This window comes from Hippichthys cyanospilos, chromosome 16, assembly GCF_059441005.1.
Source record: "Hippichthys cyanospilos isolate Australia breed blue-spotted pipefish chromosome 16, RoL_Hcya_1.0, whole genome shotgun sequence".
Taxonomy (NCBI): Eukaryota; Metazoa; Chordata; class Actinopteri; order Syngnathiformes; family Syngnathidae; genus Hippichthys; species Hippichthys cyanospilos.
The window spans coordinates 18,724,028-18,749,067 of record NC_142384.1 but is presented as its reverse complement, the minus strand read 5'-3'; the positions used below and the strand labels follow the sequence as shown (position 1 = coordinate 18,749,067).

Sequence of the window (25,040 nt, the reverse complement as noted above, 5' to 3'; positions counted from 1 at the left end):
CTCCACTGTAAAAGACGTGCCTTCCTCATCATTTTTACAGTCTTACTGTAAAAGGTCCTTCTTTTCCCCCCATTTTTCGAGGTGGAAAAAGACCTATTCCGCAATGACACAGACTTGAGAAGTTCATTTGTATTTATTTTCATATTAAAGAGTGGAATTATAAATATCTTCTTGAAAGACACTAAGACATGATCAATGCCAAGTAAAAACGTGAGCACTTCTCGTCATTCAAGTGCAAACTCGCCGGCCTTCGCGTCCGCCGAGTCACATGTGCAAGGTCAAAGGTCGCCCCGAAATCGGCCGCGGGGCCCTTTTCATTCACGACAAAATGTCAACCGCGCTCGCGCGCACGCACGCAAGGTCTGAGGTTGTTTGTACACAGAAATAAAATGACACAAATCTGAATCGGAACAAAACCGGAAAAGTCATTGAAAGGAAGCAAAAACCAAAGGAAATCAAAGGTGAAAAGACGGCGAAGGCGCTCTACGCGGCGCCGCCGTCCGCGCCGGGCAGTATTTTTTTCCCCGCTTTCAAAAGGTCATTTGGTAGCGCGCGTTTGGTCCGCCTTTGATTTGCCACGGCCCTCCCGGCGCTTTAGCGTCCGAGTTTAGGTCAAATAAAAAGCAAAAAAGGTGAAGCTGAAAAGGTGGGATGCCTTTTGCCAGAACGCCGGGGGGTTTCCACTAGCGCATGCAAGTCAAGCAAGTGAAAAAAGGCATTCTTTTCGCCTTTTTCTTTCAAGTACGTCGGCGGCCTTGGAAGCCGTGCGTCCACCGCCGCCGCCTCCTAGTTTTATGTGAACTTGGCCTCAGCGGCAGCGCGCAACGGTTTGACGGCATGTGCCTGCCACATTGCGGGAAAAACGAAAGTTGCCGCTAACATCCCTGTTCTACTCGCGCTTCACTCGTGAGGAGCGGCGTCATAGCCCGACCGCAACTCCTACAATCCCAATGACGTTTTTTGTTTGTTTGTTTTTTTACCTTTTTTGTTTAAAGGTGCGGACATTCAATTCCAGGTACTTTTTGCATTTTTTTCAGTCCGGTGATGACTTTGGCCGCTTTAGATACTGAAGTATCAAAGTGATGGCTTACTATAGGTTACTTGAGGTATTGACGTGCGAGAAGTGATTTTTAAGTAATTCATGACTTTAGTGCTTGATAAGAAAAAAGTCAGATTACTTTAGCATTTGATTGGCGAACGGATGACTTTAGGACTTCATTCCCTGAAGTAAGTAGCTCAAGCAATATTTGACCTTAGCGATAGTCGCCATCAGTTGGGTGCTTGTTGAGCAGCGGCCTTCTCTTAGCCAACCGCTTGAAAAGACAATGGAAAACCAGAGCTACATATATATATACCTGAGACTGAATGTCTGAACGCTTCAAAAATAAAAATGTCTTTGGGATTACGTAGCCAACTGGTGCAGCCTCACTAGGAACATTGTCGGGGGGGGGGGGGGGGGGTGCAAAGTTATCTGGCTTCCATCATGTTCCGTGCTCACTAGCGCGTCCGGCCTTTGTGTTTTGTTTTTTTAGAGCAAAGTTCCTTGATATCATCTTAAGCTTCTTTCGACTTAACGCCTTTAAGCATAAAGGCCTGAGAAACCAAATCTCTCCAAAGAGGAGAACGTGAAAACAAATAGAGAAAGCAAGACCGCAAAGCGATAGGGAGTGAGCAATGGCGGCGGCGAGGGAAAAAGCCACGCTTGAAAATCTGCGGGTCCGCAGAGACAATATTCCTTTTTGGCTGGAGGGGCGCAATTTACCTTTTCTTTTTTTTCCGGGGGGCGGAGGGACGCACGCGGCGACGCCTTCCGCGGCCCGTTTGCGTCCTTCTCCGATTCCGGCCGTTCGCTCGCTCGGGTGAGGGAGAGGAGCCGAGCGGCGTCAATCGCGGGCGGGGCTAGTCTTTTTCGCCGTCCTCGCTGCTTCCTGGGGGGAAAACAAAAAAATCAACGGCCAAGTATTTGGTTTTGCAAGGCGCGCGAGCGACGGACCTCCTTGTTCCACGTCCGAGTCGCTGAGATGAGTGAGGGAGAAGCTGGCCATGTCGGCCGGCGAGATGGAGAAGCGCGAGTAGTTGGAGGAGCTTCCCCAGGCGGGCGGCGCCGCCGTCGAAGAGGGGACGCGGGCCGTCGGCGGAGCCGCCTCTTTGCGCGTCTCGGGGGGGAAGGCGGGCGCCGAGGGAAAGTCGTCGTCCCACTCGAAGGCGCCGCCTGCGGGAGGGGCCAAGGGCGCGTGAGCGCGCGCCGGCCGGTTCGGGGCCGGGAAGGTTTACCTTCTTCGTCCGTGGAGCTCTCGGAGTTGGCGAAGCGGTTGAGCGGGCCGCGGCTGGGCGCGCGCGGATCGGCGTCCGCAGAGTGGTCGCCCAGCTCCTTGGTGGGGGTGTCCTGAATCGGACGCGCGTTAGTTCTAGGACGGATAGCGTAGGCAATCGGGCAATAAAGAGCGGAGCAAAGGCAACCTGGTCGAAGAGGTAGACGGTGACGTCGTCGAAGAAGGACACGGCCCTCCTGGCCTTCGGGGCGCCCGATTTCAACAGGCTCCTCAGGTTCTTGGCCCGCGCGTCGTCCGAGACGACGAGCGGCACCGCGAGCGGCCCCTCGTCCTCGCCGTCGTCGCTGTCGCCGCGCGGGCGGTAGGCGTCCTCGTCCGAGTCGTCGCTGTTCTCGTTCTCCTCGTCGGCGTCGGCGCCGTCTTCCGGCCCGTCCCGCCGGCCCAGGTAACGGCCCTCCGCGTCCGGCTCTTTGATCTTATGAGCGTCGCCGCCGTCGCGGCCGCTCAGCTTGGCGCGGGCGCCGTCCTCGGCCGGCGGGAGCGGACGAGCCGGCGAGGGCGACCCGGGCGGGCGCTCCGAAAAGTCCGATCCGTCGCCGTCCCGATCGGGCCGGCTCCCGACTTCCGTCGCTCTTCGGCGGATGTCGAAACGCATCTCCGCCTGCCCTCCGGCGTCGCCCCGCGCTTCCGGGGCAGCGCTATCCTCCTCCCCCGCCGCGCTTTCTCCGGGGGAGTTCGGCAGCGACGCGGCTTCCGCGCACGCTTCCGCGTTCGTTTCTTCCGCGTTCGTTTCTTCCGCCTTCGTTTCTTCCGCCTTCGTTTCTTCCGCCTTCGTTTCTTCCGCCTTCGTTTCTTCCGCCTTCGTTTCTTCCGCCTTCGTTTCTTCCGCCTTCGTTTCTTCCGCCTTCGTTTCTTCCGCCTTCGTTTCTTCCGACTTCTTCTCCGGCTCCGATTCGTTGTCCGAGAAATAGGCGGAGTCTCTGTAATTAGCGCCGGCGAGCGCTTCCCGGACGTGGCGGCGGTCCTCGGCGTCCGGCCCGCCCTCGGCCCGGGAGACGACGATTTCCGGGGGAAGCGGGTCGGCCCCGGCGCCGTTTTCCCCGCGGGCTCCGCCGCCCTCGGGCTCGGGCGAGAGGTCTCCGCGGCCGTCGGGCAGGGAGTTCCATTCGGGAGACTCCAGGTTCTCCGTCTCGTAGCCGCTGTCGGCTATCTTGAAAGGCGGCTGGAGCTTCCGCCGGTCCCCGAGCCGGCGGATGTCCGGGGAGTCCAGGGAGTCCGGCGTCTGGGCCGAGCGGTCCGCCGTGGGCGGGGCGGTGGAGACGCTGTCCTCCAGCAAGCTGTCCTGGCTGATCCGGTCCAGCGAAGGGCCGGACGCCAACGGGGAGGATCTCCCTAGGGCCGGCCTATCCGAAAAGAAGTCTTCGTGGTCGGACAGGTTCGTTTCCGTTTCCAAATCCGCATCGTCATCGAGCTCGCTCAAAAGACGGGCGCCGGCGGGGTCGTCGACGCGCCCGCCGTCCCAAAGCCAGGCCGGCGTGTGCAATTCTTCGCCGCCGCCGCTTGAGGGTCCGGGGCGGGGGCCGGAGAGATGGGCGCCGCGCGACGCCTCGCCGCTTTCGGAGAGCGCGGGAACACCGTCGCGGGCCTGACCGACGGCCGACCTCTCCGGGGCGGGAGGAGAATCGGAGTCGGCGCCTCCGTCCGACGGCCGGAGGGCACCGAGGTTCTCGGCGGAAGAAAGGTCGCTAGCTGGCAGCTGATCGCTTACGTCGTCTTCTGAGAAAATGCTAATGGAAGGCACGGGTGTTTCGTTTTGCGCCCGAAAGGGATTATGCTGGCCGAAGTCGGTGCGAGGAGAGTCCGACGCTCCCCCCCTCGGGGACGCGCTACTCCAAGCAGCTTTAAAGTAAGAATCCGCTGCGCTCAAGCCGCCGCTGTGGCCCAGGTCGTCCCAGGAAGCCATCTTGAATCTTTCCTCCGGTTCATGGACGACGCCGGGAGACAGGAAATTCCGCCGAGGATTTGCGAAGCGCGCGTCCTCTTTCGTCGGGTCCCGTTGATCGAGGGAGTGAAAATTCTCCGGCGGGTTCTCAAGCCCGTGGGCGAGGGCGCCGGCTTCCGGACGGCCGCCCGAAAAAGAATCCGGGTCTTGTCGCTCCAAAGGAGCGTCGGTAGAAAAAGGGTTCCCGCCGCCATCCGGAAAGTCGGCAAAATCCCGCTTCCAAGACGAGGAGTCTTCCCGCTTGGACTCTTCTTCCTCTGCGAAAATATCAGCGCGGTACGGGCTGTCGTTTTCCAGAGACGACCAGACGTGACTGTCCGGCAAGTAGGAATCCTTGGAGTCGATACTGCGGTGGAAAAAGTCAGCGTCCGCGCTGGACTCGTCCAAACCAACGTCCCGAAGAACGATATAGTCCGGCTGGGCGGAATCGAAGCCTGTCCTTTGAGCGCCATCTTGATCCTCAAGCGGGATGTAATAGGCATCCCCGCCGGCCGGCTTGCGGACATCCGACGCCGGAGCGTTGCCGCCGCCGCCGGCGGGATCCGGGAAATGAGCCCGGATGTCCTCGGCCGAGACGGGGAAGAACAGGCCGCGGTAGGCGGCGTCCGGGCGCGGCCGGCCGGCGTCGTAGTGGTCGTGCTGGGCTCCCTCCCAAACGTACTCGAAAGTGAGACCTTTGCTGGTTTCCGTGACCGTCAGCACCTCGTCCGCGTCCTGCTGCAGGGCGTCGTCGGCAAACCGCTCCAGGATGGGGAAGGACGAGCGCTTGACGGCGGGCTGGCGCGCGGAGACGCTGGGCTTGAGCGCGTCCCAGCGCTGCTCAAAGTCCTCCTCCATGTCCCTTTGGCCTTGCATGCGCAGGTAGATGAGCAAACGGTGGACTTCCTCGGCTGTGGCGCGCTTGTCGGGGGGCAGCCAGCAGAACTGCAGGACCTCGTACCTGCGAGCAAAACCCAAGTCCATTTCCGGGCCAAAAATAGGACGACGGGCCGAGCGCAAAAGAGAGATGGGGTTTACCCCCGAGTAAGTGAGGGATTCTCGTTCTCTCGGAAGAAAGAGGAAAAAGCCTCACCATCTGTCGGAATAAGGAAGCTCCAGTCGGGGCTTGAAGAGTTTGACTTGCTGCTCCTTGATCACATGATTGAGAACCTCTCGGTCAGACAGATGCGGATACGGTTGCCCGGCGTTCTCGAAGAGTTCCCACAAAGTCACCCCCAAGGACCTGCGGACACATCGTTGCGGACGGCGAGCAAGCTACCGTTAGATGAACATCGGCCTTTGCTGGCCTCTAGCGGTCGGTGACGTTTTTGTCCCCCGCGCTCAGTGGCCGCCAAACAAAAATAAAGGCAGCCGACACCGGCGAGTAAAGCTTGGCACGGGGCCGCTAGTTTTCAGCCGTCTCACGCGCCCGAGGCGTCCTCGCTGATTGACACGGCCGCTGCGGGAGCAGCTGCCAAACTCAAAGCGTTACCTAATGAAGAGCCAAGTGCAAACTCAAAGCGTTACCTAATGAAGAGCCAAGTGCAAACTCAAAGCGTTACCTAATGAAGAGCCAAGTGCAAACTCAAAGCGTTACCTAATGAAGAGCGAAGTGGGTCTTTCCGGGGGACGGCGTCGCAACGGCGTTTCCACGCGTCTTTATTCAGGAGGCCGCGCGGCTCTCGTAATTCAACCCGCTTGCGGAACGCCTGCCATTTATGAGCGGGGGCACCCGGCGCAGCGGCGGGGGTTTGCATGGCCGGATGTGCGCACCTGATCCTTTAGAACGGGGGTGTCAAACTCGTTCTTATGGGGGGCCACGTTGCAGCTACGGTTTCTGTCACGCTTCCAACTAGTTTTGAAATCAGAGAGAGGGCGAGCGCAAAAAGCGCTTGCCTTGAAGATGGAAGGGAAAATGTCAAATGTGGCATTTTGACCGGGACCTCCAATTGGAACGGGAATTCGGCGGGCCGCGCGAAACGACGCGGCGGGCCGGATCTGGCCCCCGGGCCTTGAGTTTGACACCTCGCGGCACTGTCCGATTCCCAAGGCCCGCAAAAAGCAGAAAACGCATCCGAGCGTCACGGTCTTGCGCCACGGTCACTTCAAAAACGCCAAAAGCTGGTAGCGGGCCACAAAAGTACCATGACACCGAGCTGGCAAAAATCCAACCATCCATCCATTCATTTTCTGTCGCCGCTCATCCTCATCGGGGTCGCCGGTGCCTATCCCAGCTATCTACGGGCTACCTAAGCCGCTCGCCGGCATTTCGAAAGGGACGGCAGCGCGCCATTTGGAAATGGGACGCCTTTCGAGAATCCTTTTTTGCATGCTTTTCCCCCAAACGGGGGTAGACGGCGGGCGATTTGGCGAGCGCGCGACGGCCCCGCGCGGGACCCTTCCTCGCGTCGGATACGCACCAAACGTTGCTGGACTTGGTATGCTCCAAGGCGATCACGCCCCCGTGGCGCTCGGCCACCAGTTCGGGAGCCAACCAGCGAAGCGGCGCCAAGACATCGTCCTCTGTGATGATGTAATCCTCCTATGATGACGACGGCAAAAGACAGGAGGGTGAGCGGCTCCCGTTACCAACGGCGCGCGTCCACAAAAGACGGCCGTTTAGCCGTTTGGGCTCGGGCGCGCGCCGACTCGGACTGGCCGAGCTCCCCGCAAATAGCCCCTGGCGCCGTGTGACCTTATCTCCGCCGGAGTATTAAATTCAAAGTGAGGGATCAGCAGAATTGAAGGGAGGCCGCGGACGGGAGGGCCGGGGCCCGGCCCGGCCCGGCCCGGCCCGGCCCGGCCCGGCCCGGCGCGGCCCGACCCGACCCGGCCCGACCCGCGTTTTTGCCTTCGCCTCTTTTATTCAACGACGGCTTCACCCGGTGCTTCTCAATTATATTTTGCGACGCCTCCTCCTACGAAAGAAAAGCTTTCGCGCCCCCAACTGAGATTTTTGTCAATAAAAATTGCATACCTAATACTGTATCCTTTTTAACATTAACAAAAGAAAAATAAGCAATATAAATCAACTCTCAACGACTTAGGTTAGTCAAAAACACGGGCATCAAATTCCAGTCCTGGAGGGCCGGTATCCTGCATGTTTTTGAAGCTTCTTTCTCAAACACACCTGGCTCAAATGATTAGGGTTCATTTTCAAGCTCCAGCAGAGCTCGCTAAGTGGCTAATTATTTGAATCAAGTGCGCCAGGGAGAGAACGTTGCAAAACCTGCATGATACCGGCCTTACAGGACTGCTTTTCGTCACGAATAACAGGAGGTGCTGCATTTCCCCTGTAACAAAAACGACAGCCCCCCCCCCCCCCCACACACACACACACACACACACAGCGCCCAGGCATCCTAGACTTATCAACAAGTAATATCTGCCAAAATTTTCAAAAAGCCAACGCCGGCTCATGGAAGAGCTGCGTGAGCAAACGACGACAAAGGAAGACCACTTACTTTATACGCGTAGGGCCCAATTCCATAGTCTCCCACTTTGACAGTAAGATCTACCGTCAGGAAGCAGTTCCTCAGAGCTAAGTCACTGGGAAGGAAACACAAGACAGGCCGTTAAATTTCTCAACGATATCATCGTTATTGAGTGGGACAGGAAAGGCGACAGGAGCCGTTGGCAAATTTTGATTGGGAGTTTAGCAGAGCCTCTCTCTTAACGACCGAATGGAACGAAAGGGAAATATCCTGTGAGCGGGCCTTCGCCCGTCGCTTACTGCTTAATACGGAACGACGTGGTATTTTTAGCAACTCGTGCTACCTGTCCAGTCCGGAAGGGGGCTCCTCCCGCCTGCGCTCCCTCCTGAAGTTTTCTTATTTTCCCCGGATGGGAGTTTTTCCTTCTCTCTCCCCGGACGCCCTTGAGTATTTGGGATGTTCCGTACGATTTCTTTTTCACCGGCGAAGCCCTTTGAGGCCGTGCCGATTCGGCCAAGGCGAAGGCATGAAAAACAAACGGCGATTTATTGGCGGGGCGAGCCGGGCTCGGGAACCGCGGCGGCGAGACGCGGGCCCGAGCGCTTCACCTTACAAGGCCGGCGCCATTTTGCGCGCGGTCACGCTCTTTCGTGCAATTTAAGGCCGTACCGCTTTTTCTTTTTCATCTTCGAGGCGGAGCGGTACGCGAGCGGATCGGGCGCCGCGTGGGCTCGGCATTTTCGGGGGTCCCCGACTTGCGGGGAACCTCAGAGAAGTCCCCTCAAGTTGTAGCAAGGACGGAAAAGACGGCGGCTATCCTTTTACACGCAAAGAGCGGAATCATCATCTGCCCGTGACAGCTGACGCGCCGGCAACGCGGGCCAGGCGTGTAATTGGAAGCCGCCGGGCTTATTCCCAGCATGCCGACGGAGCCGGGTTACCCCGGGCCGCGGTCCGGCACCCCGCGTGTCAAAAATGAAAGGCCGCCTCCGCTCCGCGCGAACCTTTTTTGGAAAAGGCCGCCAGGCCCCGCGGTGCTTTGACACGCAGCTAGAAAGCGCTGGGACGCTTACTTATTGCGCCCGCGACCCTAAGCCGCATACATCGACGTATAACGTGAAGCACGGCACGGACGCCGCGAGCCAAAATGATGCCGCGCTTGTACGAGCGCGATATACCGGTTGACCTCTCCGCATACGAGCTCGTAAAGCAAGAACGAAGCCACTGAATTCTATGCGAGGGCCATGTTTGCGCTTAACGGAGAAAATCCACACGAGATCCGCGCAAACGATGATTGGGCTTGTTTTGCTCGTTTTTCTGACACTGTTGGACGTGGGTTTTTTTTTCAGTTTTATCGTCTGCACCTCAATTGTTGGAATATGTAGGTTATCCCACGTTTGCTTCCGCAAGGTGGATATTTTCTGTTGGAGTTGTCGCGTCTCCCGCAGCGGTCTCACAGGCACGACGATTTCATGACCAAATCGCGGGCACGATGACCTCAGCACAGAACGGAACGGTGCGGGGTCCGTCCCCACGTAATCAGACCGGAAGGAGATCCGAGAAGGCCGCTCTCCTCGCAAGAAAAGGTTTGTGATCTTCCTTCCGGTCTGCTGCTTATTAAATGGTCTAGGTCGCCAGAACCTGAGATGAACTCAAGAGTTTACGCTACAGTCCAGTAAGAGTAACACTACACAATGAAATTCTTATTCTGTTCACTTCCCTGAGCAGTTTTCTTTTCCAAACAATAGAGCACATAATAAAGTGTACAAAGTAGGCAATAAAAATCATCGGGCAACAAGGGCACTGATGATGACACACTAATCAGGACAATAGTACCTGGCAATTTTGTTCTACTAGTACAACGACAAAGTGATTCCGGTTTAACCGGAAAAACGGGCAAAAAAATGCCACTTTAAAAGTTTTTTTCTTTTCAATTTAAGAGCCTTGACGGCGTTGCGCCGGCGGCAAGTGGCGTTTCTTTGCCGTACCTGTGCAGGAAGTTGTATTTGTGAAGGTGAGTGAGGCCGGCGGCGATTTCGCAGGCCATCCTCTGCAGCTGCAGCAGCTCAGCGCTTCGGAATGTCCAGTCCTGCTGAGACAGATAGCCTCGCAAATCCCCCTGCACACACACCACACACACCATACATTCGTACATTCAATACCTTTGTGCGGGCTTTTTTTTCTTCTTCTTTTTTTGGCATTTTATGAAGCAACGTTTGGAAACACTATGGCCGAAATGGGGGAAAAAAAAAAAAACAGATATATGGGGCTCCATGCTTGCTATTCAGTCTTGCATACAAAACAAACTCAAGTACATTTTTTGATCGCTATGCTATCGCTAAACAAGGATCTATTCAAGTCCTATGGATGAAGGAATGACCCCTTCGCGCGGGGATATTCCAAGCACGTAAACGTTTATGATCATGAATATCCTTTCATACATACTTGCAACTGATATTACCAAAAACATTGTAAATGGATTGCATGCTTCAAATACCTCTTTTATTACTAGTTAGGTAGTTGTATTATTTACTTAGATGTCACTCTGTGGTTCCCGACGCATGTGTTGAATGTTCGCCCAAATAGGATTTTAACGCAACTATATTACTGCTTTCGCAAAAAGTGTGCGCTATGGTTTCATGGAAAGTTATAACATTGTTTTGTAAATCAATTTAACGTAAACATGAGGTAATGTAAAAAAATAAATACATTTAAAACTTGCGGTGCCAATTTAAACCCTGGCAGTAAATAAAACGTCTAATAAATCTACATCATGATTGACATATTGAGCTTACAGTTCCGTACGTACTCTGCGGCAAACCTTGCAACATGTGCAGATGTTTGTACATGCACCGTGTGGAGGCTGCCACAAGGGGGCAGTAAATGATCCGCTTCTCCTCCCCTCACTTGTGTGGAGGAACTGAACTTCGCTACATGTATTTAGGGATGGGCCCCCCGGTTTGAAGGGCTCAAGCGTAAGAAAGAAGCTAAGAAGGAATCCCGGGCCGGTTGTACGTTGCAAAGCAGGAGCTTTGTTTTGTTTTTGTGTTTTTTTTTTTAAAGTTGATCTCGCCTTGAAAAGATGACAAGGGTATTTGCGGATGGGACCGCTTCCTGGAGGAACGTCAGGATTATCCGCGCAGGCGCGGTCGTGTGGACACTCTTTTCGACTTTCTTGCTGAAAGCTATTCAAGTGCATTGCAACACAGTCGCGCGCCGAAGATTAGCCAGCAGTACAAAGCTCTGAGGAATGAGTTAAGAAGATACCGAGAACACGGCGTTGGCGCGGCAGCCACGAAGATCTTTTGCCCCGAATGTCCAGTGGTTACCCAGAGCGCACGCCGGCATTTACGAGAGGCTACCCCGTCGGCGGTCGCTCTTCAGGAATAAAGGAAGCGCGAGGGGATGAGATCAGGCCCGCGCGCATGTCAACATGTCCCGGAGGACGCGATAAGCGGTCGGCTTCTCCCATCTCGCGAGCTGGCTTTTTCCACCAGGTGTGTAAATTCCACAGACACGCGCAGGACGCACACCAACGTGTGTCAGGCATCTCCAACGGGTTTCACCGCCGAGGAGTACAGCCACCGCGGAGTACAGCCACCGCGTTTTCCTAGTTAAGTCATGGGCACAGTGCCCGCGGGAAAGGTTCAAACGGCACGGGGTCGGTATTGTTGTTCCTGGGAAAGAAGCTCGGACCTACACTACGATCACAAACGAAATGGTTGCATTGTTGCCATATGTCTCCCCCAACCCTTTAGGGCAGCGATGCCTTTGTAGCTAGGGCCAACCCAAATGAATAACTGAGGGGCGGACGGAGTGTGAGTTTAGGCCGGTGAACCGCGCGCACCCGCCTGTCCGCTCTCCTCGCGGGGAAAAGCTACTTGACTTCTTTCTGGTTTGTTGTTTATGAAATGTTCTCGTTTGCCCGAACCTAACAACAGTATGATGAATACTTCGCATTTCTGATCAATAAAGTCCATTGATATCCACTATGGCGTAGCGGACATGTCAAACGCGACCACATCCGTCGACAAGATCACAAGGGCAAAATCTAAATATTGACTTTGCGCTGCCACTCCGGAGTGGTACGAGCGCAATTGGCCACGCGTGCGTACAATGAATGAAAACAGATTTGGAGGACTTTGAACGCGCCCGACGTGGGAATGCCGAGACTTTGGTAAGCAACACTGGAAGCGGCGGAAGGTCGCTCCGATATCCGTAGCACGCATCAGCGAGTAGAGTAGATGAAGACGTTCCAGGCCGTCACTCAAACTCTGGCATGGCGCATCGCCTGCACCAGTTGCCCGACGTCTTTTCGTGTCTAAAATGGCGATGACGTCGCCGCAAAACAAATCCCATCTCCATCCTGAAGCGTTCGCCAAACTCAAGTGGACGCGGCGGCCAAGTCAAAGGCGCGTTTTCAAACGGCGCGGCTTGCCATTCCGAACGTTACGTAATTACACATTCCAACGGGTTTAGCGAGCGACGGTCCCGCTCACTCACCATCTCGCAGTACTCGAAAACAAGCAGGAAGGGAATGGCTTCCACGCACTGTCCCAGGCACTGGAGGATGTTGGGGTGCTGCAGTACTCTGCGGGGAGAAAACAACAAGGCCAATAGGCCGCGGTTCCATCCGAGCCCTTTACGCCAAACCCATACATACGGCGGTGCCTTGAGATACAAATGGACTTTGCTCCGTGACAACGCTTGTGCCGCAAAAACAATTCGATAGACAATGTGTCTCTTTCTGGCCCCGTCGCCTTGGACAGCCGCAGTCACGTGGCTCTCCTTATGGTGTCTGTCTACATGTGTTGCTCCGACGTGAATATCCTCTGCCTTAAGCGCTGGCTTTCAAAAGGGGGAAGAGGTTTCTTCAGGTACCACCTCGGGCAATTTTAATGCTATGGCTGGAGCGCTAGATATGCCTTTTCAAATCAAGGGCAAATTCATTGGAACATGATGTATTTTCTTGCAGACGGTATTTTTTTTCTATCTGTTATTCATTCATCATTTGTAAACTCGCCGCATGCCGACTTGTGTTTGGCGCTCGCGTGCGGAATGATTGACGGCGGATCGTGTTTGTCGATTCCGAAAGAGACATTCACCTGTAAGGGTCCCCCTGCTGCAGAAAGTCATTCTGCTCCTTGGCATTTGCGTTGGCTTTCAACTCCTTGACTACCACTCTGGCGCCAGCCGGATCCGTATAGATTTCGCTCAGGATCACCTGTCCAAGAACCGGTTGAGAACAAACCTCCGACGGGCGGCGCGGCGCGGCGCGGCGCTTTCCCTCGGTGGGGGCCCACAAACCTGGCCGAACCATCCGTTGCCCATCTCCTGAATGTAACTCAGACCGTGACGGGATACCCGCGAGCCCGCCGAGGCCTCTGGGAACCCGAGCCGGAAAAACAAGTGGTTTGCCGCCTCGCGTGTCCAAAGTTGACAAACGGAGGCGTTTTTGCCCACCTGCGCTCGGCGGTCCAAGGTGCGGAGGCCCGGGCAGGAGCGCGGGGGAGACGTCCAGGGTGTACACCTCGGCCGGCGACTGCATAGACGGCGTGTCCTCGGCCGGCGGCGTGAAGTCCAGCTCGTCGTCAAAGTGGTCTTCGAATTCCTAGCTCCGCCGTAAAGCGTCCGGCGCCGCGGCCGTAAAAGGCGGCGTAAATGAAACGTATTTCAAAAAGGCGTCGGGTGGCGGCGACGCCCTCGGATTCCCGGCCGCGCGCCGGACATTTGGGGCCGATCGCGTCTCACCTTGAAGTTGATCTCCCTCTCCTTGCAGCAGGTCACGCAGTTCAGCAGCAGCACCGCCAGGGCCGCCAGCGCCGCCAGCGACAAGAGGGCGGACGCGTAGAACGGACCCCCCGGCCCGCTGTCTGGAAGGGACGAAAGCGGACGCGCTTTACTTCCCATTACTTCCTCTCAATTTTTCAATTGATTTATTGATCATAAAAACACATGACAAACGGAAAAAGATCATAGAATTAAATATATCATTACATAATTATAATACATTGTATTATATCATCTTATCATATTATAAAATATTACATAAACACATGAAGAACCTCAAATCAAAAACTAAAATTAAAAAGAAAAACAACAGTAGATACTGCAGTTCGGTAGTTTACGTTGGCTGACATTTTGACACAACTCGGGCGTTTGGATGTTTTTGAGGTGTGATAGCAAAGGAAAAGCATACAGAAAAATAAAACACACTAGAAGGCTAAAATATTGTCGACTTTCAATACGCCTTCCCTTCGAGAGGTACCGGGTGGACTGGAAATGCAATATCAACAGCGGCCAGAGGCGGCGCCAAAAAATAAATATCAAGCAAAGCCAACAAAGCGCAAACGTATTTACTGATACAGGGTGAACTAAATCAGTTGCAAACGTCATGATTTCAGGTGCGGCCCACTGGTACCAGTTGATCCACGGACCTCTGCTGTAGCGCACGTGTACCATTAGGTTGAAAATGAACCTAACACCTTCCTTTTTCTTTACCGACACGTTTCAAGGAAGTCGGGAATATCCTGTGCCATGAGGCTGATCTACTTCTTGCTAAAATGACAAAGACAAGTATGATTTGTCGGGCAGTTCAATCCACTTCTAAATGAAGCCTTTTCTTGTAAGCGGCTTGTGTTCTTTGGGCCAACGAAAGCATGCAAGCTTTTGAAAGCGCTCCCTTCGGTGTGCATCTAATGGGATCACCGCGTGGCTTAATAAGCCTCGCGGTCGCACTGCCCAGGGAAGAAGAAAACGGCCGCCGAAATCCCGTTTGCTTGTCTATTGCCCTTGAAGGCACCAAGCTCCGACTCTCTCCTCATTGAAAAGCATCGCGATCCAAAAGAAAACTCGCGAGTTGACGGACCGAGACGCCGCCGCTTTATGAGGCGTCAAATACGTACTCTCGAGTTGAAGATTTACACCTCGTATAAAAATATCAAGGCTGCCGAGCATTTCGAAAATATCCCTCCGCGCCGCTGAAAAGGGCGCGTGACCTGCGAAAGTATCCGGCGCGAAGACACCCGGCATTTGAGAAATCAGAGATGTCGACGTGAGATTTCTGGGATCGTGCCGCGTGACGTACTTCAAGCTCATTTTGGCGGATGGGCCGAGCCACGGTGCTACAGCTCGCCATCAGCAAGGAAATGCATTCAAAGTATTACACGCACACACGAGTCCAAAGCAGCCATAGTACGGTAAACCCTCGTTTTGGCGGTTAATGGGGACCGGAACCCCCGCGCAGCAAGTGAAAAAGCGCAAACTGCCGTCATGATGGAACTTTCCTGCATGTCTATGTGGGTACCTGAGTTTTTTTACGTGTGAAAGGTACTTATACTTTACATTACAATTATTATTGCGGGACATATATTGACTTAAATGATCAATCCTTATGCAGTACAGTAACTGTACAGTTGTCCCTTCCCGTTCCCATCCAAATGGCTGGAGTCTCACGGAGAACGGCGGTTATATGGGCTCAATATTTCAAGCAGACCTTCGCGTAGACGCGGAAGGGTTGACCCACTTGGGAAATGTCTCCCGGCGCTAGTTCCAGACGTATAACATGAAATAAAGACGTCGCCACTGGCGGCTACGTGAGATTCGAACGGGAGGTTACGCAAAGTCCGAGCGGCGCCGAGGAAAGCGGGGTCAACGTTCAAGCCTGCGAGCAGAAGGGACGCGTCACCCGATTGTCACATGCGATAAGACGCCGGGCGGAGCTGACGATCGCACCTGTACGGCGGCGAAACTATTGGAAAATGCAACTCGAGGGAAGTGAGCCAAAAAAATGAGCGGACGCGTGCGCCGCGAGTGCGCTCGATCCAATTACCGAAGGGTAAAAAGCGCAAGCGAAAAGCAAACGAAGCGATTCTTTTTTTTTTTGATGGTCAAAGAGCGACACCTGTCCAAACCCTCCGACTTTCGGGCTCTGGACAGTGAACGCCCGTCATCTTCGCCTATCCGGGGTCGGGTCGCGGGGGCGGCGGCCTCGGCGGGGAAGCCCACACCCCCCTCTTCCCGGGCCGGCTAAAGACGCGGCGCCTCCGGTGTTCTGGGACGTCCACCCTTTTCCCACTGAGGGCCAAGCTCTCAGGTTCGGCGCTTTTAAGGCGCTTGCAGCCATGCTACCCTGACACTGTTCCAGTCTTGGAAGCTAGCCTTGGGCCTGGACACAAGCTGGAAGGGGGACCAGCAGCCATGAAATTCGGAGTTACCTATTATTTGGCAAAAGACAGCGGCACTCCCGCGGACCCAAAGTGGAAATTCTTTGCATGCATCACGTATAACCTATTATATTGACACGTATTTGCCAAATTTCAAACTTCAATTGCTCCTGAAAAAAGTGAGCAAATATTGGCAAAATGTGACATTTTCTGACTCATTTATTGAGAGAAAAAGACAAGAACAAGCAAAAGCGCAGGCAGGTGTCCAACAGTGATGATTTGATTGATAGGTGTCCAACAGGGAGGAATTACTGTCCCCTTACTAGGTAGCTACTGTATTTCTTCCAACGCTTCGCTTATATTTTGTGTTTGATGCAAAACGGGCCGGGAACACTATCGTGCCATTTGGATGGCAAAAATGAAGCGTCGGAAATAGAAAAAGTTTCACTTGTGAGTGACTCACAGCGGGGAGCCCCGATGGCTCCCCGATGGAAAAAAGCAAAAAGTCATTGGGAGTCACCAGTTGCATTCTAGCAAATCCGCCCATTTTTCCATTTGAAGACCGGGCAAAGGACAGGTCCCGACATTAAAAAAAAGGAAAAAAACATTTTGCTTCCTGCCAACTGTCTTATGATAGAGCACTCGACACATTGCTAATAATTGACTAGGGATGATAAACTTGGAATGTGCCTTGCACTTTTACACCGGCACTTTCAGTGTAAAATAATCCCCGCAGCTTTTACTGAGGTCTCCGACACCGTCGCATATCTGCGTACGCTTTATTCCGCTAACACCGACGATCTCCGATTGAAAGGGCACACCCAAAGTCAGTCCTGACTTGGGACGGTGCCGTGGGATTCGTAAACAACAATTGTATGACGGTACCTGCAGAAAGTTGCAAGAAAAATTGAGGACGGAACACAACATTGGCAAGCTTGAAGGAAACAAATTGGCGACGGCGAGATCTTGCCATCTCGCCTTCCGGTCGGACTTCCGAGTCGCCGCTCGCGGACCGTGACGCAAAATGGCCCGCCGACAAGGCGGCAACTTTGCGCGTCTGCATTCGAGAGTGGGAACATTTCGACCACGGGTGTCAGACTGGAGGCCCGGCACGATCGTGTTATGTGGCCCGCCAAACGTTTCTGGCTAAAATTCCGAACCGCCAATCCGTCAAAATTTTCACAAAATTTGGGGTAGAAAAAAACAACTTTTTTTCCCTCCTCCGCGATGTCCCGGGTTAAATTCCCCAGGTGACGTTCCTCATATGTTTTTGCTCTCCCACACACGTCAACACACCGTGTTTAAGTACAGCATATTTTGTCATATGTGCGTAGTCAACATCTATGCGTTCGCATGCCCTCCATCAAGCCTGCTGGGCACGCCACCACTTCTTTTTTGGGGGGGAGTATTGATGAATATTTTTCCCATTGAATTCCCTTCAAATACTGCAGATTGTGTTTGACAAATATTCCGCCATTGGTCCTCGGTCATTTGTAATTTCAACTCTATCCCCGTTTTTCTTTCACATAAAGGATGTCTTTAACATCAAAGTCTCAGGCGGCTTTACATTTTCCCCTCTTTTTTGACCTCTTGAATTTGTTTCTCCCGATTGGATACTTTTCCGTTTTGCGACTCGTGCATCCTTTTGGCAGTTGAGCGTAGAGCAATGCTTCTCAATTCTTTTTTGCAAAGCCCCCCTCCCGGGAAGGAGAAAACCTTTCTCGCCCCAACACTCAAGGTGCTAACTCGAAATACGATTAGCGTCGATAAAAGTCGTTTACCTAAAATCGTATCCTGCACTAAAAACTAACTTTCAAAAACTGTTAACTACTTGTTCCAATGTCCCACTATTTGAGAAGGACTGGCACGCTATGCGCCAAGCGCGTTGCACAAACGAGACCTTCGTATTCGTAAGTATTGCCGTCGAATGATCGACTTCCATCGAACTGAAAGCGCATCTTGAGCCGTAGCCCAACAGATGCTCGACCATCACAAGCGTCAGTGTGTAATAATTTGGGAAGGGAGCAGCCAATCGGAGGGCAGAAACGGGGCCGGTGGTCTTGGAGCTCGCCGGCGTTGCGAGGGTGATTAAAACGGAATATTAGTTTTCGGTCAACAGTGCCTCAGGTTGCGAAGGCCACGAGCGAGCCGATTAGCTTGACATAGCAACTCAAAGGCTGAAATGGGATTGGACGGAACGCAATAACGACAAATCAAAGCGTGTCGGAATGAGCGCAGCCATTCATTCGGATTTTTTTTTTCATCTCACTGGCTCTCGGCAGGGGACATTTACGACGGCGGAGAAAGACGGACCGAGGCAATCGGAACCCAGGGACAGAGGCAATCGGAACCCGAATCGGGCCGACGTCTTACCTGCGCCGTGCTGGTAGTGAAGAGGAGCACCTTGAGCCGGCCAGCACGCCCACAGCAGGACCGCGCCGAGCAGCCGCAAAACGTTCCCAAGGCGGCGCTTCATGCTCGGACACAAGCCGCGAGACGCTCGGGCGTCGTCAACAAGCGACAAATCGCCCGGCCGTCAGTCATCGGTCGCCGATCGAGGGTTGATGTCGAGCGTTCTGTCGCTCGTTAGCCACTTAGCTTCGGCTAGCATGGCGGCGGCAAACGCTCTAAGCTAAGCGGCTACAAAACGGCCGTTTCCGGCGTCCCCCCCCCGAGGGCGAAAGGTGCGGAAGCGCTCGCCGCCCGATCATATTTGCCGGCCTCTTTCGAGCGAAACGAGGATATCCAAGCGGACTGCCGTCAAACGCGTCCCCTCCGAAGCGCCATGTTCCTTGCCCGCTCCTACGTCACCAAACGGGGCGGGGACCGTCGCCCAACTGATGCGTCGCAATGGCCAATCGCGGCTTCGAACGCTGCCACGCTCTATCGTCCGACCAATCGGCAGCGTTCGTCGTTTGTCACGAAGTTTTCTTCAAGTTTGCGCCCAATTTACAACTTGGAGACTGAGCGCCGAGTGCATGCGTGCAAATATAACATAGCCACGAAAACACCAACAAAAAGCTGCCCTACTTAAAAAAAAAAAAAAAAATCCGGTCACTGGTGTCAAACTCGAGGCCCGGGGGCCAGATTTTTATTGAGCTGAAAACCTCAAAAGGTTTGATGTATACATTAAAAAAAATCATTTCCAGTTATTCAAGAATGTTAAGCCTCACGACAAAACAGACAAAGCAAACTGGACAAGTCTGTTCAAACACACAAGTCATTTTTAATCAAGTAAATTCCAAGTGAAACCAAGCATAATTAGACAAGTGTATTCAAACACACAATGAAAATTGAACTAAAAACAAAACAAAACACGTTTTTCATGACTGATTCCTGAGAAGACACAGGGCAGATAAGACCATGTGGCGCTAGCGAGCAAAATGCCATTTGCAAGCCTTTCGATGACTTCATTGAGTGGCTTAGCCTGAATTACAGTCTAGATAAAGTAGGTATTTATATAAAAAAAAAACAACTTCAAAAATCCAGTTTTTTTCACCATCATCAAACCTTTTTAATTAGTTTTTTTTAAAAGCATTGTGGACCATGTCAAAATGTAATCTTGGTAGAATGCCGCAAAATTGTGGATGGCGGGCCACAAATGACCCGCGGGCCATAGTTTGGACACCTCTGATCCAAGGAATTTTCATTATTAATTTCAAGTATTCAATAAATCCGTTAAAACATCACTTTCAAAAAAGTTCCACAAGGTTTTCATTGTAAAGCAGGACGTACAAATAACATAAAAGCCATGTATTTAATCCGACGGGATAATGACTTGATTTAAAGGAGCACAAATTTCACCTGAAGTATGTTTGATATGCCATTGTAATTCTCTCAGTATCCTGGATACCATTTTGGTTTGGGTTCGTGTTCTTTCGTATGTCCAGACTAATGAAGGTTACGGAATCCAGCCATCCCCCAGTCTGTACTGTAACTGCTAAAAAAAAACAAAAAATGTCAATGCGCAGAGGGGGCCGAAGGGGAGCTCTCCACTATCTAGTGCTGAAATCACAGGCGATAAAAGTCAGCGACGGACGGCGCGTGTCCGACTGGCCGGCGACGGAAAGCCGGCGTGTCGCGAAGCCAGCTGCCGCGGGTTGCGGAAGGCGCAAAAGCTTTCCTGGAAACGCTCCATAAATGCGTTGAGGATGTCTGCTGCTTTGAACGAGCTGAACACGGCCTACGAGATAAGCCGAGGAACCGCGAATGCAAATACAACTTGAAGTTGCTGGCTAAAGTGCCACATTTGCAAGTTGTGTAAAGACAAGGAGAGCGGGGGCCGGGGAGAGGGAAGTCCGAGCTTCCCCGCTCGAGCTGCCGCCCCCCTCCCCCGTCCCGGAGCAAAGCGGCAGAATTCCCTCGTATGACCGCAAATATCTAGACGGGATTTCGGCCTTTGTTCCGATCGGGAAGGAAACGGCGCGATGAATGAGCTCCGGTTGACCTTGCCGCGGGGACTTTTTGCGCTGCGCTCGGGAGCCCCGGATATAAAAGCGTCAACGCGCACGCGCTTGTAAGCCGAGGCTAGAAGTCATTATCGGGGCGACGGGCGCATCCCGGTTTCTCGGATTCCCGGCGCGGCGGACTTTTGCTCGGCCTCCGCTGGCCGCTCGCCATTGGCCCACGCGCGCGAGCGTCTCTCGTTTGTTGCCCTCAAAATAGACGGGGCTAGTAGACACATTTTTTCGAGGCGCGGCCCTTGCCACTTGGCACCCGATACCCGCGGCCCAAAGCAAAGGCTGTAAATGGCCCTGCTGGGGCGTATATAAGAGGAGGGCGAGGCATCCGATCCAATCCGCCTCGCTCCTTTCACTCGCCTCCACGCAGCGCAAAGGTGAGTGCGCGGCCCAAAATGAGAAAGGCCCGGCCCCCGCCAAAAAATCCCAGAGCCAAGTCGAGTAGAGCCAAGTCGAATAGAGCCAAGTCGGATAGAGCCAAGTAGAGTTCTCGCCGGTAACCGGACTTTCCGGAGGAGCTTAGCGTCCGCTAGTGGCGAGTAGCTTTCTTGGCGCAAAGCGGCCTGATTTGTTGAGCGGGGCAGAGCCGGGAGATTTTTCACCGGAAACTTGACTCGAAAGAGGCCGGGATCCCCGCTCGGAGGACGCTTGTTCCACGCCGGGCCCGGACTATCGCCGCGATCGCGAGGAGGCCGTTTGTGCGGCGAGTCGGACCGGGTGGGGACTCGCAGGCGAAAAATGACGCGGCCCGTGTTTTTTATCTCCTTGGGAGGGGCGGGCATCAGCAAAACCGACTTACGCAGTAGGAGCCGCGTAGATGTTTGCCACGGCGTCACCATTTGCTGTATTGGCGTCCCGTTTGGAGTCAAAGTGTCCGTTTTTCAGCCTCGCCGCGTTATCCTTTTTCCTTTCTTGTTCGTCCCTCTCGCAGTTCAGAGAAAATGGCCTTCGCCGGGGTCCTCAATGACGCTGACGTCAAAGCCGCTCTGAGCGGCTGCGCAGGTGAGACGCGTCACGGACACCGTCCGTCGGGCTGGCTTTGCTCTGCTTCCATTTGGGCCTTTTTCCCCGACTTCTTCAAAATTTGTATGGCCACCCTTCTGGGGCAAACGCAATTTTTACAAGAAGTAATCTTTGAAAGCGTAATCATCAATCGTAAGCACATCAATCATCAAGCGTAAGCACATGCTCTTTGTGGACTCTTTGGGGAGCACGGGGTACCCAACGCCCGGATGAGGGCCGTTCGGTCCCCGCGCCGCCGAGTTTGGTCCGCCTTTCCGGCCGAAGCGGAATCCGTTTCCGGTCGGGGTCAGGTCACCCGTTCTGTTGACTGGTGACTTTCCCGAGGCCGAAGCGTTGAGGGGGTCCGCTTGGGGGGCCTCGGCATCGCGTCCCCGTTATTTGCGGGTGACGCGGTGCCGTCGGCTTCTTCGGCCGTAACTCTCGCCGGAGCGGTTCGCAGCCGGGCGCGAAGCGGCCGGGAAGAAGCTCTGCCCCTCCGAATCTGATAGCGTGATCCTCGGCGGGAAAAGGGTGGAATGCCCTCTCCGGGTCGGGGGTGAGGTCCCGCCCCGAGTGGAGGAGTTCAAGTATCTCGCGCTCTCGTTCGCTCACGAGCGAGGGTAGGATGGAACGGGAGATCGGTGCACTCCGTGCCGGTCTGTCGCGGTGAAGAAGGAGCTTCCAGCCGCCGCACCTCCACGTCGAGAGGGGCCAGTTGAGGCATCTGGTTAGGACCCCCCCCCCCCCCCCCCCGCCCCCCCCGGGGGAGGACGCCCCGGGGTCGAGCCGGGACACGCCGGAGGGACCGTCTCTCTCGGCCGGCCTGGGAACGCCTGGAGTTCCCCCCCGGAGGCGCTGGACCAAGTGGCGGAAGATTGTCAGTTTCGGACATATTGAAAACCTGATATTTATCATGCATTTCGCCGATTTTTGCACGAAAGCCTTGAAGGGCGACTCGCCAATAGGGTGCGAGAGAAATTTTTCTGTCGGGACCCCAAAACCACCCGGGGGCACTAGCGGACAACTTATGCCATTTGCAAGCTTTTCAATGACTTCATTAAGCGGCTTAGCCTGCCTCTCAAAATGCAAAGTTCTTGCTACTAACTTTTATTTTGCTGCCGGGAAGCGTTTGACTTCATGGAACACATAACGTCGCAACGCACAACATGCGCATATTCCCATCGGCCAAATCTGCAGCGTTGAATAGCTGTTAGTTTCAGTTAGCTGTTAGTTTCACCAAATGAATATTTTTTGAAACAAAACAACCTTGGAATACTAAGATTAGTTTTCTGAACACTTTTACCTGTAAGTAAAACAAATGGAATCTCATCCTATTGAGATTCCGTTTGCGGACGTGCGTTTTTCACACGAGCGTTTGCTTGGCAGCCGCCGACACGTTCGACTTCAAGACCTTCTTCAAGGCGTGCGGTCTGGCCAACAAGTCCGCCGACGACGTGAAGAAAGCCTTCCGGATCATCGACCAGGACAACAGCGGCTTCATCGAGGAGGAGGAGCTCAAGTCAGGCCTCAAATAGCACATTAGCACACGTTGCAGCGCTCGCATTTCACGGCTGGCTAGCTCGCTAGCAAAAGCGACCCGCATTTCTCTTCTTCAGAGCGTCACCCACGATTTCAAGTTTTCATATTCTTTTAAGTCCCCCGCCGTCCGACAAAAGTGTTTTTTGTTGTTTTTAACGTGCCAATTTGCCGACTAACGCGAGGCGTTGCGTTGGCCCGCTCGTCAGGCTGTTCCTGCAGAACTTCTCGGCGTCTGCCAGAGCGCTCACCGACAAGGAGACCAAAGCCTTCCTCGCCGCCGGAGACACCGACGGCGACGGCAAGATCGGAATCGACGGTAGGACGACACGAAACCTCCGCCGAACGATCCCAACCGAAATCACAATTTATTAACGCCCGTGTCCAGTAGAGAGGCAACGGCGAGCATGCGCTAAACAACACTAAAAAGTTATTTGGAGACATTTTGAGTGCGTTAAGGGCCCTTCCCACGCTCAGTTGAGGTAGACGCTAATATCATTTGACGTAAGTAAGTAAAGTTGAGTACAATCGAAAGCCAACACATTTGTACTAACATTCTCACTATTGTGCAACCCCCCCCCCCCCCTTTTTTTTAACAATACAAGGAAAGTCCACTGGGGCTGGATTCCGTTCATAATGACCTAGGCAATATACAAACGTTTCAAAAGAAAGTGGTTCCATTGATTATCGGGAAGCACAAAAATACCAGGTAGTTTCAAAAAATGACAAAGGCCTCTCCACAATTATTCAACGTTAAAGATAACAGAGAGCCAAGCCAGCTTGCGGTACGCTAATCGCTCACGTCTGTTTCCTGTCTTGGACAGAATTCGCAGTCCTGGTCAAGGCCTAAATTCCCCCTGACCAAGAGCCCCCGGACTTTGCCGAGGTCTTCGCTAATCGCCGGCCGAGCGAGTCTTTTTCTTATTTTTTTATAGCTTATTTATGAGCTGCCTGCGGACTTCGATCTTGTCGACACTGGAGCGCGATCTTTCGCCGCTGTGTGCCAATGCGGGCAAACTTGAGGCGGAGTGAATAAAGTACTCATTTGGTGGAAAACATGTCTTGCTTACCGCTTGTTTGAACGAGCGCGCGCGCGCGCGACGGTGACGTCATCCGAATGGGCTGAGGGATTTGGCAGGGGAAAGCCGCGCTTGCAAGATAGGCCTACAAGAGGTTTCTAGCGCTCACATACCGGACGCAGGTCTTTGAGGCTTTTTGTTTTGCGGGAGGGGCGGCTTTGGGAGGCGTGCGAGACCTGCAAGCTTCGCACCACACCAAACTTGGCCCTTCTCAAGTTCCGGCTCTCGTTAGCGGCAAGAGTGACAGCTGGCCCAGAGAGAGCCCAAACACGGGGCGGTGGCGCCCCCTAGAAGTGAAAAATAAGGCCAGAATCCTGACGTCATCGGCGCGCCTCACTCGTATACAGTATATACATATTTCCAGATTTGGGATAAAATGGACATTTTCTACATCTGTTCAAGAAAGTGCAATTCTTTTTCTTTCTTTGTTTCACCTAAACCTAAAGGTAAATCCCCTGCTCAATAAAAGTATATAGTTTATTCGCGATAAAAGTATAATTACATATTTCGTATACAAAGATTTGCAATATTGTTTTTCTTTTGCTTTTGCTTGGGAAACTTCAGGTTTCATTTCTTCATTTCACTCCATATTTTAACTTCAAAGTGTTCGAAAGTGATGAAATAAAGATCAACATCTATATTTGACGGTGATACTTTTTCATTGTATGGATGTTATAATTATCGGGAACATCTGTAGATATTTGTGTTATTGTTCCTTGTTTTGATGTGTTGTCATTCTATGTCCTGTTGTGTTGTGTTGTTGCGAAATGTCAAATGATTGTGTCCAAAAAACCAAAATATCTGCACTTGTCTTGACGCTTGTTGCCATTTGCAGCTTCAAAAATGCAAAACCAAAGCTGCGCTTGCCCCCCCTCCTTCCCATCCACCGGGGGTACGTCGCGCTATTCTTAGCCAGCCAGGACGGCGGAGTGGGGGGGTCGCAGACTTCTTCAAACGCACCTTTTAAGCGTCTTCGTTTGTGAAAGGTTAAAAATAGAGCGCTCCCTGGCGACGGGACTAAATATTCCCCCCCTTCCCCTCCCCCTCCCCCTCCCCCCCTTGAGCGGTGTCAATTATCCAGCGGCTCCGATTCGGATGAGGGGAAGCTAT

The 25,040-nt window shown here is 53.4% G+C and overlaps 2 protein-coding genes across 2 annotated transcripts; one reads left to right on the top strand and one right to left on the bottom strand.

The window, feature by feature from the left end:
- Positions 1 to 114: 114 nt before the first annotated feature.
- lmtk2 (lemur tail kinase 2) lies at positions 115 to 18,682 on the bottom strand. Its single transcript, XM_088438031.1, has 14 exons — positions 18,227 to 18,682; positions 13,440 to 13,561; positions 13,152 to 13,299; positions 12,996 to 13,072; positions 12,794 to 12,912; positions 12,192 to 12,279; positions 9,677 to 9,807; positions 7,719 to 7,803; positions 6,675 to 6,796; positions 5,348 to 5,497; positions 2,461 to 5,215; positions 2,275 to 2,386; positions 1,994 to 2,212; positions 115 to 1,928 (listed from the first exon to the last, which is right to left on the bottom strand). Exons 1-14 carry the CDS (start codon positions 18,327 to 18,329, stop codon positions 1,900 to 1,902), a joined length of 4,260 nt encoding a protein of 1,419 aa, XP_088294157.1. The 5' UTR covers positions 18,330 to 18,682; the 3' UTR covers positions 115 to 1,899.
- LOC148411216 (parvalbumin beta-1-like) lies at positions 17,416 to 24,038 on the top strand. Its single transcript, XM_088438060.1, has 7 exons — positions 17,416 to 17,591; positions 17,713 to 17,763; positions 18,136 to 20,690; positions 21,245 to 21,315; positions 22,702 to 22,834; positions 23,061 to 23,170; positions 23,676 to 24,038. The coding sequence occupies exons 4-7, from the start codon at positions 21,255 to 21,257 to the stop codon at positions 23,699 to 23,701; spliced, it is 330 nt and encodes a 109-aa protein (XP_088294186.1). The 5' UTR covers positions 17,416 to 17,591; positions 17,713 to 17,763; positions 18,136 to 20,690; positions 21,245 to 21,254; the 3' UTR covers positions 23,702 to 24,038.
- The last annotated feature ends 1,002 nt before the right edge of the window (positions 24,039 to 25,040 follow it).

Coding starts and splice junctions, on each gene's coding strand:
- lmtk2 (XM_088438031.1), bottom strand. CDS start 18,329: ATGAAGCGCCGCCTTGGGAACGTTTTGCGGCTGCTCGGCGCGGTCCTG. Junction 9,808..12,191: donor TTTTCGAGTACTGCGAGATG/GTGAGTGAGCGG, acceptor GTGTGTGTGCAG/GGGGATTTGCGAGGCTATCT. Junction 1,929..1,993: donor CTCGGACGTGGAACAAGGAG/GTCCGTCGCTCG, acceptor TTTTCCCCCCAG/GAAGCAGCGAGGACGGCGAA.
- LOC148411216 (XM_088438060.1), top strand. CDS start 21,255: ATGGCCTTCGCCGGGGTCCTCAATGACGCTGACGTCAAAGCCGCTCTG. Junction 22,835..23,060: donor ATCGAGGAGGAGGAGCTCAA/GTCAGGCCTCAA, acceptor CCCGCTCGTCAG/GCTGTTCCTGCAGAACTTCT. Junction 23,171..23,675: donor CGGCAAGATCGGAATCGACG/GTAGGACGACAC, acceptor TGTCTTGGACAG/AATTCGCAGTCCTGGTCAAG.